Here is a 19900-nt window from a genome sequence, read left to right on the forward strand (position 1 = left end):
TAACCACTGGACTACCAAGGAAGTCCCAGGCTGGGCTTCCTTTGACAGATGAGCTCAAAGGTCGTTGATTCCTGGATTGGGAAGATTCCCCTGGAGAAAGGAATGGCAACCCACTCCAGTATTCTTGCCTGGAGAATTCCATGCACAAAGGAGCCTGGCGGGCTACAGTCCATGGGGTCACAGAGTCGGACACGACAGAGCAACTAACACTCGCACTTTTCACCGGTCATCTCCCCATGGGGCCTGGGCCGCTCCTGCCACCAGTGACCCTTCCCTCCCCTTGCTCTCCAGGTTCGAGGACCTTCAGATCACAGGCTTCTCATGGGACTTAGTTTTGTATCTCTCACTGTGGTCAGAACAGAGAGCTCACACAGGGCCGGTCCTTCGTGGACTGACTGTGTGAATATCCTGGTCAATGGACTGCCTTCTCTGGGACTCCTGGGAGACAGCCGACGGGAGGTCACTTTGTGACCTCGTCATCCAGAATGACAGGAGCAGGCCACATCCCCAGAGACGCCAGATTCAGGGAGAGAGACTCCAAGTGAGGCCGAGACAGCCATGGAGGGAGGGCCTTTCAGGTGGCCGGCGCGCCTTCTCTGAGACCAGACTGACCCTAACCCCGGGTCATCAAGGCTCTCAAGGAGGTCCTGGAGAGGCCACGGTGTCCTCAGAGACGCAGACTGAATCTCAGTGACCCTCGGCTCTCTCATCTGTAGTAATAACAGGACTGGAGCTTTGAAGAGCACTTAAAAAAAAAAATGCCTCCTGGTGCTGCGTTAGGACGGAGGAGCCCGGCAGGCTGCAGTCCGTAGGGTCACAAAGAGATGGACGTGACTGAAGCAACTCAGCACGCACACTGCGATAGGTGTGTGTGCTCCTCCTACGCTGCGGGACACAGCGCCAACACCCAGGGGACGTGTGGGGTTTCTGGTGGGCCCGGAGACAATTTTTGTGCGTTGAAAAGTTTACTTGCAAAATTACTAAGATTTCTTTGACTGGTGAAATGTCCACGTTTGAAAACCCTTGTTCCTTCCTCAAGCTTTCAAGTTCATTTTACAAATCTTATTTTCCTTTTCATCACTGTAGCTAATTTTTTTTTTAATCTGGACATACCTCAAGGCTTGCCAAATCTCAGTTCCCCCAACCAGGGAAAGAACCCGGGTCACAGAACACTAACCTAACTGCTAGAGCACCACGGAACTCCCCCCAAAACATTCTCTTTCCTTCTTTTAAAAAGTTTTTGCTCTTTAAAGGAGGCAAAGCTTTAACTTCTGTCTTAGAAGTGAGTCCATGAATGGTGATATTATTTTCAGTATATTTGAAACGCTTTACAGTTTACAATTCAGAAATTAAGACAGCACAGCAAACAATTCTGCGCACATTTCCTCCACACGTACCCTTGCCTCCCTCCAGACCCCTTGACGTATGGCAACCAGAATGATCGAATGATTAACTGGGTCGTGAGACTTTTACCCAACCTCCTCCAGGGGCTCCCTGCTCTTGTCCTGCACGGTCTGACCCCTGCAGGCCTCATCTCGCTCCTACCCAGACAGCCACACATCCCAGATTGATCAGCCTCTTTTGCTTTCAGTCATTTATCCCTTCGGGACAAATGGAACATCCACTCTGGGCCAGCACTACGGGCAATGGGGGGAAGGGGTGACCAGGACAGAGTATCTGTTCTTAACAAGCTGTCAGTCTAGGAGGAAACAAACAATAAACAAGGCAATGCTGTGTGTTAATCACCCAGTCGTGTCCGACTCTTTGCCACCCCACAGATTGTTGCCCGCTGGGCTCCTCCTCTTTCTCCAGGCAAGAAAGAATACCGGAGTGGGTTGCCATTCCCTTCTCCAGGGGATCTTTCCCATCTAGGGATCAAACCCAGGTCTCCCGCATTGCAGGCAGATTCTTTACTGTCTGAGCCACCAGGCAAGCCCAAACAAGGGAATCAACCCAGATAATTGTGGGTAAGTACAGTATAGATAAATAGGGTGAAAAAAAAAATAGGGTGAAGGAAAGACACCAGTAGGAGAGGAGGAGGGTGCTATGTTAGGAGGTGTTGTGTTGTGTTTGCCTGCCAGGCAAAATCAACTGATGTTCAGGTCTCAGGTTCAGGGCTCAAACCTCAGGTAAATGCCTCTCCCAGCAAAGCCCTTCCTTCCCTCCCAGGTGAGGTGGTACCCTAGGGTTGATATCCTAACAGCCTACCAGTGCGTTTTCTTTTTCTTAATAATTTTATTTATTTATATTTATGACTTCCCTGATAGCTCAGTTGGTAAAGAATCTGCCTGCAATACAGGAGACCCTGGTTGGATTCCTGGGTTGGGAGAATCTGCTGGAGAAGGGATAGGCTACCCACTCCAGGATTCTTGGGCTTCCCTTGTGGCTCAGCTGGTATAAGAATCTGCCTGCAATGCGTTCGATCCCTGAGTTGGGAAGATCCCCTGGAGAAGGGAAAGGCTACCCACTCCAGTATTCTGACCTGGAGAATTCTATGGACTGTGTAGTCCACGGGGTTTATTTATTTATATTTAGCTGTGCTGGGTCTTCATTGCTGGGTGGGCTTTTCTCTAGTTGAGGCTCCAGGGCTTCTCATTGCCTTGTTTATTGTTTGTTTCCCCTCCTAGAATGCAGCTTGTTAAGAACAGATGCTCTGTCAGTCCTGGTCACCCCTTCTCCCCGCTGCCTGTAGTGCTGGCCCAGAGTGGACACTCCATTTGTCCTGAAGGGATGAGCCACCGACAGAGACAGAGAGGCTGATTGACCTGGGATGATCAGCAACGAGAGGCTCCTTTTGTTCTTCTGCTGCGGAGCACTAGCCCCAGGGTGCACAGGCTTCGGTAGCTGCGGCCTGTGGGCTCAGTAGCTGCAGCCCCCGGGCTCTAGAGCACAGGCTCAATAGTTGTGGCACACGGGCTTGGATGCTCTGCGCCACGTGGGATCTTCCTGGATCAGGGATCGAACCTGTGTCTCCCGCATTGGCAGATGGATTCTTTACCACTGAGCCACCAGGGAAGCCCTTATCAGTGCTTTTCCTAACACATCATAATCACGATTGGCTGCTGGGTGTCTCTTTCCCCTCCTACAGCTCCAACATGCCCTGCTCACCCACCGAGTGCTTTTAACAGTGGCTGCAGGCTCCCAGTTCATATTGTTAGACAGCAACTGAGAGTCAGGCTAAGTGGCTGCCAGCTTCCGAATCCCACACCTCTAATCAGAGCACTTCCTGAGGACAAATCCTTCTACTGGAGATATGTTTAGGAAATGTGCTTTTTCACCACATAATGAGCCTTTTAATACGGAACATGCTAATGAGAATATTAGGAAGACTGTACTGATGATGGAAGGCTGCAGTGTCTGAGGGCAATTATTTCAGTGACAGTATCACCATTAGAAAGATGGCTAAAATTCATAAGGAAATCCACTGGACAATAACAAATGAATTTTTAAAAACTTCAGTGCAGGACTTCCCTGGTGGTCTAGGGGTTGAGAATCTGCCTGCCCATGCAGGGGAGGAGGGCTCGATCCCTTGTCCAGAAAGATTCCACATGCCAAAGGGCAACTAAGTCCTCGAGCCGCAACTCCTGAGCCCGCCTGCCCCAGAGCCCCTGCTGTGCATCGGGAGAGGCCACTGCCATGGAAAGCCCGAGCACCGCAGCCAGAGAGCAGCCCCCAGTCGCCGCCACTAGAGAAAGCCCAAGCAGGAACAAAGACCCAGCACAGCCAAAAATAAATTTAAGTATACAAAAAAATTTCAATGTAAACAAAGTAAAGCAGCAAGTCGGTTCAACGTTCTGGGCCAATGAAGGCTACGACTGGGTGGAAAGCAGGAGAGTCTGCCTGTCCTGGGCTTGAGATGCCACCAGATTTCCAACACCAGATCCTGCCATGTCACAGGGGAAGTGAGTGATACTTTACCTGTCAAAGTCAAGGTGTCACTTTAACCAAGATTTGTTGCCTGTCCTGTTTGATAAATGGGATTGAAAACCTCTGCCTTTAGGTAAAGGATTTCGTTTTCAGTTTTATTTCCTTTCTACATCTTTGCTCTTTTCTCTAATTGCCCTCTTGTGATAAGAGTCTGAGAGCCCTTGCCCTTTCACAAGAACTTGTGGTTTCCCCATCTCTCCCTGGTCCTCACCCCCCATGTGGCGGCTGTGTGGCCCTGAAATAGTGGCCAGAGTTTTTAAGATTTAAGCTCTGTCTGGACCCAATTCCAACAAATCACAGAAAGCTCAGTCTAGAAAAAAGAAAAAAATGTCCTGATGGTATAATTCCCCCAAAGGTCACCTCCTTCTGATTCTTCTGGTATTCTAAGCACATCAGTGGACTTGGGTTCCTGGGAGCACAAACAGGCCCTCTGTAGAGTGGAGGGTTTTTTTGGAGAAGCAGGAAAGGGGAAAGATTTATACACCATTTTCTGCATTTATTGAAAATGTTTAGTTTCTAAACTGCATATGTGGTGAAACGTGTGTGTGTGTATGTGTGTATGATAGCTGACTCTAAGGAAAATATGAATATTAAACCACATAGGAACAATCCCAAGGGAAAAAAACCACAAAGAGACACTTCAAAAAAAGTTTAGATTTCAAGAAAATTTGTATTTTCTCCTGCAGAGAAATAAAGGACCTGTGAATAGTGATTCTAAAAATATACAGGATGGCTCCAGTAGTTTCAAGGGGAATGGAAGAGATATAGCCAACTTCAAGTAGTTTTTCTGAAATTGCGTAAAAGGAGGGGAGAAAAACACTGAGTTAGTTTTTGAACCTGGAGACTTGAGTAATTACCGTCATTAGAACAAACTGCTTCAGAATCTGAGTCATTTGAGGTTCTTGCCCAACTGGCAATGACTTGAAAAGAATGAGGAAGCACATGTTTTCTTCCCAGCTGTACAACACAATGGTAAATTGTGCCCACTGCCTTGAACTTGTGAGCCTGGCTGCATAACTGGAATAAGCAATTGGCAGACATCAATTCCATGCCCCTATTTACATACAGAGGGAAAAACTAGGAATCGAGGGGCATGTACCATGTCCTGAAAGAGCTAAATAAACACTCAGGTTGGAAAGATGAAGCACAGAAATCACACAGGAAAACTGAACAGAACAGCAGTATTGTCTTTCCCAATAAATTTCCATAATGGGCAGAGTTTCTTGAGAGAAAGAAAACTGAAAGGAAAAAAGGAGAAAACAACTACTTGCAATAGAGATTCTGGTATGTGTTAGTCGCTCAGTCGTACCTGACTCTTTGCGACCCCATGGACCGCAGCCTGCCAGGCTCCTCTGTCCATGGGATTCTCCAGGCAAGAACTGGAGTGGGTGGCCATTTCCTTCTCCATGGGATCTTTCTGTCCCAGGGATCAAACCCAGGTCTCCTACATTGCTGGCAGACGCTTTACCATCTGAGCCACCAGGGAAGCCTTCATAGATTCTGGAGCCCATATTTATCTGAATGACCAATCAACTGCCTAGAAGATAAGGTTGTCTCTCTGTAATGTACACAGATTTTAACTCATAATGAAAGAAAACAGCCATGAGGCTTTAATCAGCTCTCTGAAGAAAGCAACCCCGTTCCTCACAGCTGACCCAAGCTGTTGTGGAAACATGGATCCTTACTGTTCATTAAAGATACTCATACTGAACACTTACAGAGACTTGTGCTAAACAACAGGAATAGAGATAAAGAAGTTCCAATCCTTTTCTTCAATTCAGACTTTTTTTCTTTTTGGCTGAGTGGCAGTCTTGCGGAATCTAAGCTCCCCAGTCAGGGATTGAACCTGGGCCCCCGGCACTGAAAGCACAGAAACCTAACCAGACTGGACTGCCAGGGAATTCTCCAGTTCAGACATTAAAGTCGGATTTTATCTTGAAACTATGATGCAATATGGTAAGTGCAATAAAACAGAATTTTGAACGAACTCTTTTGGCAAAATGGTGGGTTGGCTACACCACATACAACCCCATGATACCAGACAAATTAATCATTCTCAAGCCTGTTTCTTCACCTTGTAAAACGAGGATACTATGAGTACCCACTTTGGGACTAGTACATAATAGAGGACAGTAAACATAGTCACTACTCGTTATTTTTATTATTTGTCATTATTATTGTTATATATTGACAATTAGGCTATGGGAAGAAAGATTAGTTCAACAGGAAGAAAATCAGCCCAAAAGAATGCTCAAAGCACTTGTGAATATGCAGTACCTATTTTTCTGGAATGCAATTGAGTCACATTTTACTGAGGGACAGTTTCTTCCCAGCAAAATGAGACTACGTCCCATGTTGTAGCATTGTGAGAATTCCCTGATAGTAAACGTCAAGTTCCAGAGTGCAGGGGCCCACCCAATGGAAGCCGGTGTTCCGCTAGGGGAATTCTGGGCAATCGGGAAAACTGGGCAAGAGCACGTCCCAGCTCTGGCCTTCCCCCTTCCAAGACCGCAGGACGTCAGTCCCTGTGCGTGTTCGCTGTCGGGTCCTGAGTTTGGCGGGAAGATCCAGGGGCCCCGGCTCCTACCCGCACCAGGCAGGATGCTCCTACCCCTCCAGGCCTGCCGGCGCGCGGCCCCATCTCAGCACAGCGCTTCCCGACGTGCCGCGCGGAGAGGGCTTCCCAGACAAATCAAAGACGAAAACCAACCTACGTCCCTTCCCGGAGCGACCAGCGATCTCGAAAAGCCGCGCAGTGGGGTGTCGCTTTCCTCTTACTCTGGAGGTCGGACGCCAGGTCTCCCATAGCAACTGCGGCCAATAGCAACGGGCGCCCAGCGCGGGCAGGGCCCTCTGCGCAGGCGCGAGAGGGGGCGGCCCCACGGCTTCCGTTCGCGCCCAGCGTCCTTCGGAAATAGGGGTGGGGCCTGCGTGATGACGTCACGGGCCGGGGTCTACGGTGGCGGGAAAAGGCGGCGCGAGAATGGAGGCGCTGGAGAGCGGTGGTGGCACCGGCGAGTGCGGGGCCCAGGACGCTGCTCCAGGCCCTAGCAAGGCCCCCGGCAGCGCCGGCCACTACGAGCTGCCGTGGTGAGGACCCAGGCCATCCACGATGGGGTCCCTGGACGTGCGGGTGGGCGAGCGGCGGGCCGTGTGTCCCAGGGTGACGCAGGGGCAGGAGTTCATTCACCTGAGCAGAGCAGGAGGTCCCAGGGTGGTGTCCAGTGGGTTATTATTTGAAGGCGGCAAGAGCTGTGGGTCGCTGAGACCACGGGGGTGCAGAGTGGCCAGTCTGAACTCTGGAAGCGGCGTTTTGATCACAACACTGCTAAGTGATAACAGCCACCCCCGGCCACCACCCACTCTTGCACCAGGCGCTCTGCCAGCTGGGACTCTGATGATCGCTGGGCGGAAAGTGTCGGACGCAGGTTCGGAATCGGGGATGGTGTTGCAGAAGGCACCGGCCTGTTCTCCGTGGCTTGCTCACTTTAAATAGCAGCATCCTGGGGAGCTGGGAGGAAATGGTGACTTGGGGAGTCACCCGCCACTGGCGCAGGTGTGGGGCAGGCTCTCTGCTGGGGTCCGGCTCCCTGTGCGCACCTCTCACAACTCTCTCCACTGGGCGTGGTAATGGTTTCCTCCCTGCCCCCGCTGTGTATTCCCATCCCTCCAGCCCACCCCACTTCTGGGTGAGAACAGCTATCTAAATGAAGGGCAATATAATTTATTGGAATATATACGCTGCGCTGGGCAGTCCCCCAGCCACTAGCCACATGCGTCTGTTGAGCACTGGAGATGATGCTAGTCCGAACTGAGATGGATTGTAAGTGTATAGCATACACGGGATTTCAAGGACTTACTTAGTTTTTTTTTTTTTTTATCTCACCAGTAATTTTGATTACATGTTGAAAATAATAATACTTTGAATATATTAGGTTCTCTAAATTATGTTAGTATAATTAAGCTCATCCAATTTTACCTTTTTAAACGTGGCTACGAGAAAGTGTCAAACGACATACCGTGGTTTGCCTTGTAAATTTTAGGCGCAACCCTATTTTAGATGCTTAAAGATAAGCAGTGTGCAAAGCAAACTGTGTTGCCACAGAGCTCACATTTGATAGAGAAAGACAACAAAGTGAAAAATCAACAAGTAGACATATAGTATATTTGATGCTGGGAAAGATTGAGGGCAAGAGGAGAAGAAGGTGACTGGTTGTGATGGTTGGATGGTATCACCCACTCAATGGACATGAGTGTGAGCAAACTCAGGGAGATGGTGAAGGACAGGGAAGCCTGGCGTGCTGCAGTGCTTGGGGTTGCAGAGTCAGACCTGACTCAGACACTGAACAACAACAGTATTTGATGGTGACAGGCTCTGTGGCGCAAATAGCTGTGGTGGTAAGGGAAGGCCTGTGATATGATATTTGAGTAAAGACCTGAATTCAGGGAGTAAGCCATGTGGCCGATGCAGAGGGAGAGCTTTCAGGCAGGGGGACCAGCCGAGAAGTCCCTTGAGGAGGAGTGTGTTTGTCTTGTTCAAAGTCCAGCTCAAATTTCAGCTCCAAACAACCCCGGGTCACAAGTCCTCCTTCCCCTGACTTCCGCAGCCTGTGGTTTATATAAGCAGCTTAGCTTTGTCATAGAATTTGCTAAGCTCTATCTCCCCTCTAGTGGGAAAGCCCTTGATAGCAAGAACCGTGTCTTGTTCATCTCTGCACCTTCTACTTTTCTCCTCCTGAGAGTTCTGACTCCTTCCACGGCACTTGGTAAAGGGGGGGCTGCATGTGAAGAATAAATGAGTAGGACCAAGCATGCTCTCATCTGCTGACCCTGGAGGAGAGCTGTCCCTTTTTTTTTCTGCAGTACGTGGTAAACAAGCTTCTTTGCGTCCAGCTGCTTTTGGGGCAAGAACAGTACCTGGAGGGGGACCAGCTCAGAGTAAATCAGGGAGTACAGTGAAGGGCAGACGGAGTCCTGATGGTCAGATCACTGCAAGTCTGCTTCCACTTATGTTCTCAGAGCCGAAGAAAGTCACTTTTCTCTCATCACGTAGCTTGCTTGTTAATTAAAAGAGAGAAGTATTAGGAATTCCCTGGCAGTCCAGTGGTAAAGACTCTTGAGCTTCCAATGCAGGGGACGCAAGTTTGATCCCTGATCAGGGAACTGAGGTCCCGCAAGCCATGTGATGCAGTCAAAAGAAAATTAATTTTTTAAGAAAGAGAAGTGCCCTGGAGAAGGAAATGGCCACCCACTCCAGTACTCGTGCCTGGAAAATCCCATGGATGGAGGAGCCTGGTGGGTTACAGTCCATGGGGTCGCGAAGAGTCGGACACGACTGAGCGACTTCACTATGTCACTAAGGCACCCAGTAGCTAAGTATGCATTATGTGAAATTTTATTATCCTGTTATTATACATATCAATCTATGGTTTACTTGATACTTTACATCGAAGAATTCATAATCTGTGAGAATGGACACAAGTTTTTTGGGTTTTTTTGTTTTTTCATTTTCTAATTGAGGAAATTAGGTCTTCATAGAGTTGAAATTCCTAGGATCATTCGGTCAGTGCCATCATCTAACTGCAATCCTGCTACACTGCATTCTTTCCACGTTCCATTATTTCCATATGAAACTCTATGACAATTTAATAGCACAGTTCCGTAAGTTATTGAAAATTGCTAAGCATAGTCTTCAAATTATAAGATGGAAAAATTACAGAATGGCTTACCTCACCTTAAAAAAAAAAAAAAAAAAAGAGAGAAGCGTTGTCCTAAGGCCACCAGCCTGTTTAGTCCACATAGCCTGAAAGGATGACAGGAGAAGACTGTGGTTTCTGTCTAGCCGGCCCTGCTGGGCCCCTGGCATGAGTCTGCAGAGATTGGGAGGTGAGGGGTGAGAAGGGGGCTCGGCTGCATCGGTGTCTGTCAGAGCAAGTGATGTCAGTGCCACGTGCCCCGGACTTCTGTCGTGACGGGAAGACTGTGATGCCACACAGTGCCATGTTGCTCCAGACGGCCAGCTCTGGTCCTGCTCCAGCATCAACAGGTGTTTCTCTGCTGTGGCGGGTTTGAAGCCTTTGGTACACGATTCACATGCAGTTGACTTTTCAAGCAGCACTAGGACACCTCTTACAACCTGCAACCATTTGCTGTATATTTACTGAAAGTATATCGTCTTCTGACAGAGCTCCCAGCATCGCCCTATTGTGCTTCTTTTTGAGTAGCATGAAAATAGCCTTGTCAACATCTTGCTGCATTTTCTTAAAAACAGGGTTGAAAAATACAGACCAGTGAAGTTGAATGAAATTGTTGGGAATGAAGACACCGTGAGCAGGCTGGAGGTGAGTGAGTTTTTAAGGTGATTGATTTTTATTTGTATTTTTTGGCCATGCCATGCAGCCTGTGAGATTTCAGCTCCCCAACCAGGGATGGAACTCCTAACCCCTGCATTAGAAGCGTGGAGTCTTAACCAAGGAAGTCCCTGAAAGTTGATCTTAAACATCTCACTATTGTGGCTTTGATAAGCTCAAGGCATTTGGAGGAAGACAGCCACGAATCTGGAAGAATTAAGGGAATGGGAGATATTCAGTTTGGAGAGAAATCTAGAAGCTGGAGTGTGTGACTTCAAATGTTTGAAAGGCTGGCTCATTGGAGAGGACTTACCAGATTGTTTTGTATTCTTCAGAAGCATCAGTGGCAAGCTTTCTGTAAAGGCCAGTGAATAGGTATTTTAGGCTTTGAAACCATATAAGGTCTTTGTCAAATATTCTGTTGTGGTTTTTTTTTTAAGTTTTTTTAAAAATGTTTTCTTTCTTTCTTTCTGGCTGCGCTGGGTCTTTGTTGCTGTGCTGGACCTTTTCTCTAGTTGCAGCGAGCGGGGGCTCTAGGGCGCTTGGGCTTCAGCTGTGGCTTAGCGGGTTAGTTGCCCCGTGGCATGTGGGATCTTCCCAGAGCAGGGATTGAACCCATGTCCCCTATGTTGGCAGCCAGATTCTCAACCACTGGACCACCAGGGAAGTCCAAATATTCCTTATTTTTTAAACAAGGCTTTAAAAATGTGAAAACCAGCCCTGGCTGGTCAAGTTGGCAGGTGAACCAGTTTTCACGAACTTTCTTTCCCTCAGGTCTTTGCAAGAGAAGGGAACGTGCCCAACATCATTATCGCTGTGAGTACCGGGTCCTGGCCCTGTGGGACATCCTGGAGTCTGGGTTTCACCCCCCTCTTAGATACATTCTTGTGCACGGAGCTTCCTCCTCAAGGAGACTCATGATCAGAGCCCAGACCACTCCCCTCAACCACAGGAGACAGTTCCCTCCCACCTGCGGGCTGGTTGCTGTAGAGATGGGGTGTGTGTGCGGATTGGGGTCGGGACAGTTCTAGGCGGGGGTGAGCGGGTACAGTGGTGAGCAGTAAAGAGGGAGTTCCGGTTACCTTCATTCTGTCGAAGCACTTACTGGAGACCTCGTTCCTAGGGCCCCCCGGGAACCGGCAAGACCACCAGCATCCTGTGTTTGGCACGAGCCCTGCTGGGCCCGGCCCTCAAGGATGCGGTTTTGGAGCTCAATGCCTCAAACGACAGGTACACCTTGGAAGTTAGGCCTGAAGGGTAGCGCATGTTGTACATTTTGAGTTGTCATAGAAACAGCTGATTTTCAGATCTCTGTAGCACATAGAGCTTGTATCGCCGGCTTTATGTTTCCCTTCAATCTTTCCAACAAAAGAGAACCGGGATTGCTGGCTTGGTGATGTGGCATCATAGGCACTTGACTTACTGCTTTAGTTTTTTTTTTTTTAAGGGAGATTTTAAAAATTGCTTTTAATTCTGCTAAAATACACATCACATGAAACTTGCCATCTTAAAAAAAATTTACCATCTTAACCATTTTAAAAAAATATATTTATTTATTTGGCTGTGCTGGGTCCTCGTGGCGGCATGCAGGGTACTTTAGTTGCAGCCTGTGGGATCTAGTTCCCTGTTATTGTTCAGTCACTCAGCCGTGTCTGACTATGCAACCCCGTGGATTGCATCACGCCTGTCCTTTTCCATCTCCTGGAGCTTGCTCAAACTCATGTCCGTTAGGTCGGTGATGCCATCCAGCCATCTCATCCTCTGCCGTCCCCTTCTCCTCCTGCCTTCACAGTCTTCAGTAGTTCCCTGACCAGGGATCAAACCCAGGCCTTCTGCATTGGGAGCTTGGAGTCTTAGCCACCAGACCACCAGGGAAGTCTCCCCAGTTTACTTTTTAGATACGGGATAGTCGAGGATTATGAAGTGAGGGCCTGTTGAATAAAATGTCTGCAAAGTCTGCCTTTGGCTGTTCCCTTGAGGACGTGGGTCTTCACTCTGCAGTGTTTTCCTGGTTTGGATGATGTGTGTAGACCTGAAACAGGCCCTGAATGCAGCTCATCAGCTATCAGGAGCACACCTGCAGTTGAGCCTTTTTGTGAATGCCAGTTCCAGGTAGCAGATACGAATTGGTTCAAGCTTACCGTTACCTTCTTTTCTTCTCACCCATGTATCATCAAACTCACTAGTTTCGAAAACTTTGGTGGCTCTTAATTTTGTTGAAGAGAGGATAGCCCATAATTGCAAATATATGTAATTTTAGATTTATTAGAGTGATGAGTATCATGGCTTTTTCTTGTTCCTGTATCATCTGTTTCCTTCCAGTCACCTTGTCAAACACACCTGCCTTCAGCTTTTGATCGCTTACAGACTGTATGTAGATGTGGGTGTTCAAACCTCATCAAAGATGAATGAACACTGTCAAATATTCTTTTAGCAAAACGGGATGGTCTGTGTTCTTTTTATAAGACATTGGGGAGCTAAGTCCTTCCTGTTGAGTGACTAACTGGATGAAAATATGTTTAGGTTTTGTCCTTAGAAATATGTTCACTCCTTGATTCTTTTTTTTTTTTTAATTTAATTAATTAATTTATTTGGATGCACCGGGTCTCAGTTGAGGCACACGAAGTCTTTAGTTACAGCATGTGGGATCCAGTTCCCCGACCAGGGACTGAACCCAGGCCCCCTGCACTGGCAGCCCGGCATCTTAGCCACTGGACCACCCGGGAAGTCCCACTCCTCGATTCTTAAATTTGAGAAAATTCATGGAGGATTTTGGCATCCGAGGACTCTTAAACTCTGAAATTACGTGATCAATTTCACCATCATCATCAGAGTCTAGACTCCTGTCTCACTGCTTCATTTTCTGACTTGTCTAATAATGATGAAACATCTTCCTCTGCCATTTCTCTAACATGGGTAGAAAATGAAAAATTTTGAATTTTCCACTATGGTCAAAGATAGCTTTCAGGTGGTATATCTGAACTACTTTTGCATCTTCTAAAGATAATGTAGAACCTCACAAAACAATCAGAAACTGAGGGATGGGGCAATAGTTAGTAACAGTTTTTTCCCCTCAATATTGCAATATTCTAAGCAATTCCATCAGCATTTCATTTTCTTATTATTTTAGTCTTTTGTAGCATAGTTGGGAATTATTGATGAGTAATGATGAAACAATTACTGGGATGATGAAATAGCAAATGTTTCCAGGTACAGAATGGGAGATGTAAGATTATGGAGACCCCCAAAATATATCTTAGATTGTAAAAGGGTCCAGTGGACCCATATGATAATTGCAAGATAAAATATGTTTTTATTCCATTTTTCAAAAGGAAGTAAATTTTTTTCCCCTTTGTTCTTCAGAAAACCTCCAAGAAGGAATAAGAGTAATGAAATGTCAGTCCTTATAGTGAGAGTTGCCCAAAAAAAGAGACTTAAAAACTAAAATTGGGTCCATCGTGGTGTCCTGAGGGTTGAAAGTCCCCCTGTGGAGGTGACTGAATTGGTCTCAGTGACAATAACCTTGTGCCTCATCGTTCCAGGGGCATCGATGTTGTGAGGAACAAAATCAAAATGTTTGCCCAGCAGAAAGTCACCCTGCCCAAAGGACGGCACAAGATAATCATCCTGGACGAAGCAGACAGGTAGGGGCCTCGCCGAGAACCCGTCACTGTGACCCCCAAGTCTCCTGTCTGGATTTACTAACTCAGGAGGAAAAGCTCACGCTTTTGCGCTTCTGTGGTCGATTTGCTCATCACATCTTGAAAAGCGATTCCATAGGGGTCTGAGCCTTAAACCTGATCTTAATTAAGTAACTTACAAACATCCATCTAAGACAGTTCATTTGTTTGTTCCAGCATCACTGACATGCGTAATTTAAATGATTTTTTTTTTTTTTTTTGGTGAAATACAACTAACAGAAAAGTTAGCATTGCCAGTCACTTTAAAGTATACCATTAAAAAAAAAATAAAAATAAAAAAATAAAGTATACCATTAGTGACACTGAGTAGGCTTCCCTTGTGGCTCAGTTGGTAAGGAATCCGCCTGCAATGCAGGAGACCCCGCTTCGATTCCTGGGTCAGGAAGATCCGCTGGAGAAGGGATAGGCTACCCACTCCAGTATCCTGGCCTGGAGAATTCCATGGACTAGCCCATCGGGTCGCAACGAGTCTGACATGACCGAGCAACTTTCACTTTCAGTGACGTTGAGCATTGAGTCCGTTCATGGTGTTGTGCACTCATTACCAGTATAAATGAAGAACTGTTAGGTGACATTTAGAAAAATAACAGTAGTTCGTGTTCTTTGAAGAAATTTTAGAAAATATGAGTACAGTCTTGCTTGATTTCATCTGCAGTTTTTCTACACTATGCGCTTTTACATAATTGGGATGATAATAGTATAATTTTTATATCCTGATTTTTTCTTATCAAAAGTAGAGTTCCGTGTTGTTATAATCTTGTCGTCAACATAGTTTTTAATCGCTGTATCCTGTTCCATCATGGGGCTGCATCATAGCATTAGCCGTTTCACTGTAACCCTTGCAGCAGTAGCATTTATCCAGCACTTAGATGTCTCTGTCCGCGTCACGCCAGGCTCTCTGCTGCACACTGTGTGTGTTAGCGTCTTATTCGTCATACCAGCCCTCTGCGGCCGGCAGTAGCATTGTCTCCTCACGGGCGGTGACACTGAGGCTCAGATAATGAGCCCAGAGGTCCTGCACGAGCGGATGAAGGGGCTTTGGGGCGATCCCAGGCGGCCTGTGCTCTGTCCATGTGCAGCCTGCCTGCGTGAGACCCACACAGGGTCCCGGAGGGACACTGAGCGTCCTCAGGCAGGAGAGCAGGCTTCCCAGGGTCCCTTGGAGGGGGTCTGGGTCTCAGCTGCAGGCCGCCCCTGTGTTCTTCTTCTCAGCATGACTGACGGAGCGCAGCAAGCCTTGAGGAGGACCATGGAGATCTACTCCAAGACGACCCGCTTTGCTCTCGCTTGTAACGCGTCAGATAAAATCATAGGTGAGCGTCAGCTCTGCCGTGGCTCGGGGTCCATGTGGCGCTCACGTGGGCTCTTTAGCAGCAGAAGAGAAGGCGTGGTACCAGATGGGGGCGTTTGGAGAGTGGAGACGGCTGAGGTTTACATATGAGGGTCAGGGGTGTACTGTGACCTCAGTGGGTTTGCCTGGGCAGAAGGGTTTGCCTGGGCAGGCAGAGACGATGGATCAGAACATGTTGAGGAGAGCCAGTAGGGCAGCAGAATAGGATGGATCAGAAAGAAGCCCACCGGGGACTTGGAGATCATTGTCACAGTCTGAACCAACATTCAGGGACAGCTCCCAGAATTCCGCATTCGTCCGCCTGGCGGTTTTCATGTGCGTCCGAGTCTCCCAGGGAAGCTTAAAGAAGCCGGGCAGGTGCCTTGTTCTCACCCCTGACTGGCTGGGTGGTGACCTGCCCAGAAGGGCCCACACACACAGTGTACAGGGTGGTTCCGGAGCTCAGCTGGGCTGGAGTGACCCTCCTGCGGGCCGTGGCCCGTGCGAGTCTCTCTCCTCGAAGATCTTTTCCCCTTCCGGGAAGGGTCAGCCCAGGCAGTGCAGGCTGGGGCCTTTATTGGTTGATGTTTGAAGTCGAGCCGATTGCGGAGTTCCCCTTAAGCGCCTGCTGGGTGGGGGGAGTGCCGTCCGCCCGGGTGGGCCTCGGGCATCGTGCGGCCGCTTCCCAGTAACTAAAGGACCGTCAGCGTCCCGCTGTGCGTGGCCCCGGAGCCTGACTCCCTTCCCGTCTGGTCCAGAGCCCATCCAGTCCCGCTGCGCCGTCCTCCGCTACACGAAGCTGACCGACGCCCAGATTCTCGCCAGGCTCCTGAGCGTCATCGAGAAAGAGGAGGTGCAGTACACGGACGACGGGCTGGAAGCCGTCATCTTCACCGCCCAGGGCGACATGAGGCAGGTGCGCGCGGCTGCCGCTCCGCCTCCCGGGCTGGCCACGCCCCTCGTTTTACGGGCAGAGGGAGGTGCTGCTGCACGGGACGAAAGTAGACCAGGGGACGTTGACCCGGCACACTGGTGGGGGCCTCGGGCCTCGGGGGAGCAGGCCTGCGAGGAAGGGGTTAAACGTGGACTCCCAAGAGGAGAGCGGGGGCGGGCAGAGACTCAGTCGTCCCCCTGGCCGTGTTTCTGTTCCTTGGCAGGCTTTGAACAACTTGCAGTCTACTTACTCGGGATTTGGCTTCATCAACAGTGAGAATGTGTTCAAGGTAAGAGCTGGCGTGGCCATCAGTCACCAGGGCAGCGTTTACCTGCCAGGGCCGGTGGAACTGCCCAGCTTTCACTTAGGTGGTGAAAGAGACAGTCCCAAACCTGGTTCTGCTTGCTGGAGACAATGCAGACAGCACATGAAGACCTTGGTTACCTAGGATGCCCAGATATGGGTCTGCCAGGGCTCCCCCTTGGATGGGCTCTGTCCACCCCTGACGGGCCTTTCTTTTTGGTTTGGGCAGGTCTGTGACGAGCCCCACCCCTTGCTGGTAAAGGAGATGATCCAGCATTGTGTGAGCGCCGACATCGACGAGGCCTACAAGGTGGGTCTCCTCGCTCTTTCCTGACTTGGGGGAAACCTCTGGCTCCTTGAGAAGGGCAGAGGGCGTGCTCCCTGGGCTGGGCACTTTACTCCATCTCATTCTTAACTGATGCTAGGAGTTGGGTATCCTCTAACTGATCCTAACTGATGCTAAGAGTTGGGTACCCTCTACAGGTGAGAAAACTGGCTCAGAAGCTAGACGCCTTACTGTAAATCACATAGCTTAAAAGTAATCAACCTGGAATTCAGCATCATGCCTTTCTAGTCTAATTAGATTCTCTATAAGAGGAATTTGTCCACCAAGGACATGAGGAAAGAACAGCCTAACTCCTCACCGATTTTTTTTTTTTTTTTAATATTTATTTATTTGGCTGTGTTAGGTCTTAGTTGTGACATGCAGGCTTAGTTACCCCGAGGTATGTGGGATCTTAGTTCCCCGACCAACTGTTGAACCTGCATCCCCTGCATTGCAAGGCGGATTCTTACCACTGGACCACCAGGGAAGTCCCCAACTCCTTGCTTTGTAGAGAAGCCAACTTTCTCTCTATGGAGGGGAGCTGTGCCCCCTATCTTCTGAAGAGCCTGGGAATGGACATTCAGGGACCCAGAGCCTGGTCCTGTGAGCCGATTCCAGGGGCACCATTGAGGTTCAGGTGGCCCTCCCGTCCACCTGGGAGCAGCGGTGTGATCTGAGGCCATTGGTCTGATTGCAGCCGGTTTCCTTCTTCCTACTGCCACCAAACCAAGCTAGAAATTGACTGGATTTAGGGCAGGGCTAGACCTCAGTGGTCAGAAATTCACCTGCCAATGCAAGAGACGTGGGTTCGATCCCTGGACCTGGAAGATCCCCTGGAGGAGGAAATGGCAACCCACTCCAGCATTCTTGCCTGGAGAATCGCCATGGACAGAGGAGCCTGGAGGGCTACAGTCCATGGGGTCACAAAGAGTTGGACATGACTGACTGAGCACACACACATGCAGACCTCTCGTGAAATGAGCATGAGGCCGGGAGACTGAGGCAGACCCCCCAGGCACACAGGAGGGAGCCGTCAGATTTATAGACATGGAGCTTCCCCAACCCTGAATGCACCCCAGGGAGCCAAGGCAACTGACTCCAGGCCCTGCAGCTGGGTGGGATGGGGTGGGGGTTGGAACTGGGGCCTGCGGCTGAGAAGGCAGGAGGCTGCGACCTCTGTGGTCATCTCTGCCCGGGTCAGGATGTGTTCAGGCCTAACCGTGCCGTGAGTGTGTGTCACAAGTGACAACTCAGCACAGTAGTCACTCCAGGGTGCTTGCTGGGATGGTTAATAAGGCGTTTTAAGAGCCTTGGAGGGAGGGGACGTATGTATACCTGTGGCTGATACTCATTGTTGTATGGCAGAAACCAACAGAACATTGTAAAGCAATTGTCCTCCAATTTAAAAAACAGTAACACAAGGAAAGGAAAAAATAAAAGAGCCTTGGATTAAGACGTTACAGGGCATGGTGGTGGACCTGTCTTGCAGTAGGGTTTAAAACATTTGCAGTATTCTCTTTGCCTGCTGGGAACATGGATTACCCTCCCCACCCCCCACCCCCGCCGCAAGACCTAAAGGGCATGGACCTCCAGCCGGGTTGCCCCGTCGGGCTGATTCTCAGAAGCACCTGTGCTGTCTCGGATGGTCTGTCCACGCCCAGCCGTGTGACGGGCCAACCCTGGTTTGGGTTTAGCTGCACCCCGTCCCCCCCAACGTATCCTTGTCGTCTGCAGTTACACGGCCTCCACGTGGTTTCTTTTGTCCAGATCCTTGCTCACCTGTGGCATCTTGGCTATTCCCCAGAAGACATCATCAGCAACATTTTTCGAGTGTGTAAAACCTTCCAGATGGCAGAATACTTGAAACTGGAGTTTATCAAGGTCAGTGAGAGCAGAGCAGTGCCTCTCCCTGTGAGCATGTGGGCCACGCTGAGGTTTTGTTTCACTCACAGGCCAGGCGCCTGGAAGATGTTCAGTCAATGGCAGGTCGTCCCGGGGGCTAGGGGCTTGTTTACGCCAGTCCTGCCAGGCAGTGACCTAATGTTCCCTGGGATGGCTGTGTTCATGAGAGAGGTATTTATTTACTTGTCATGTAAGTGAGATGTAACTTAAATAAGAGTAAAATTCAACCTCTTGGGTGCATTCTGTTGACAAATGCAGTCTGGCTTTTTTTTTTTTTTTTTTTTCATTTTCTTAGCAGTACCCATCAAAGAGCTTCCCAGGTGGCTCAGTAGTAAAGAATCTGTCTGTCAATGCAGGAGACACAGATTTGATCCCCGGTAGGGAAGATCTCCTGGAGGAGTAAATGGCAACCCACTCCAGTATTCTTGCCTGGATAATCCCATGGACAGAGGAGCCTGGCAGGCCACAGTCCATAGGGTTACAAAGAGTCAGATATGACTGAGCAACTGAGCACGCATGCACCCATTAAAGAACTATCAGTATTCTTTCAGGAAACAAGATGAACTTCTCAGAGCTCATTTTCCAGTTGGAGTTTGAGTTCCCTGCATCAATTTTGAGCAAACCTTTGGTTCAGATGTTCAGGTTTTAAAAATTAAAACTCTTCCCTCACTTATTAACCAGATTTAAGTTGGATTTTCTTTTCCCCCCAGGAAATTGGATACACGCATATGAAAATAGCAGAAGGTGTGAACTCCCTTCTGCAGATGGCAGGGCTCCTGGCCAGGCTATGTCAGAAGACAATGGCCCCAGTGGCCAGTTAGAGCAGAAGCCTCTCTTGCTGGGTTACGAGAGTCCTTATTGCTGAGAGTCACAGCCTTTGGTTCGGAAAAAGTGATGCCCTGGACCGACCCTGGAGTGCATCTTCCTGGTCTTCACCTTGCTTCCAGCACATCTTCCCTGCTCGTGGAGTGTTCACACTCAGCCTCAGACTCACGATGGGGTGAGAGGGTGGGAAGAGACCCTCCAGGACATGGCCCCCAGTCTGTGCTTGTGTTGATATTTTACTAATAAAAGCTTACAGTTTTGTGGCAGAAAGGTGGCAGTGCCAGGCCACAAGGAAAACCAGCT

General features: G+C 49.0%; 1 protein-coding gene across 1 annotated transcript; it reads left to right on the top strand.

The window, feature by feature from the left end:
- Nucleotides 1–6861: 6861 nt before the first annotated feature.
- RFC2 (replication factor C subunit 2) lies at nucleotides 6862–19894 on the top strand. Its single transcript, XM_061153399.1, has 11 exons — nucleotides 6862–7017; nucleotides 10199–10268; nucleotides 11052–11093; nucleotides 11401–11507; nucleotides 13820–13921; nucleotides 15191–15291; nucleotides 16067–16224; nucleotides 16466–16531; nucleotides 16775–16855; nucleotides 18638–18751; nucleotides 19483–19894. The coding sequence occupies exons 1-11, from the start codon at nucleotides 6911–6913 to the stop codon at nucleotides 19591–19593; spliced, it is 1059 nt and encodes a 352-aa protein (XP_061009382.1). The 5' UTR covers nucleotides 6862–6910; the 3' UTR covers nucleotides 19594–19894.
- Nucleotides 19895–19900: the final 6 nt, after the last annotated feature.

The sequence above is a fragment of the Dama dama genome, chromosome 10 (assembly GCF_033118175.1).
Source record: "Dama dama isolate Ldn47 chromosome 10, ASM3311817v1, whole genome shotgun sequence".
Classification (NCBI taxonomy): Eukaryota; Metazoa; Chordata; class Mammalia; order Artiodactyla; family Cervidae; genus Dama; species Dama dama.

Coding starts and splice junctions, on each gene's coding strand:
- RFC2 (XM_061153399.1), top strand. CDS start 6,911: ATGGAGGCGCTGGAGAGCGGTGGTGGCACCGGCGAGTGCGGGGCCCAG. Junction 15,292..16,066: donor CGCGTCAGATAAAATCATAG/GTGAGCGTCAGC, acceptor CGTCTGGTCCAG/AGCCCATCCAGTCCCGCTGC. Junction 16,532..16,774: donor ACAGTGAGAATGTGTTCAAG/GTAAGAGCTGGC, acceptor TGGTTTGGGCAG/GTCTGTGACGAGCCCCACCC.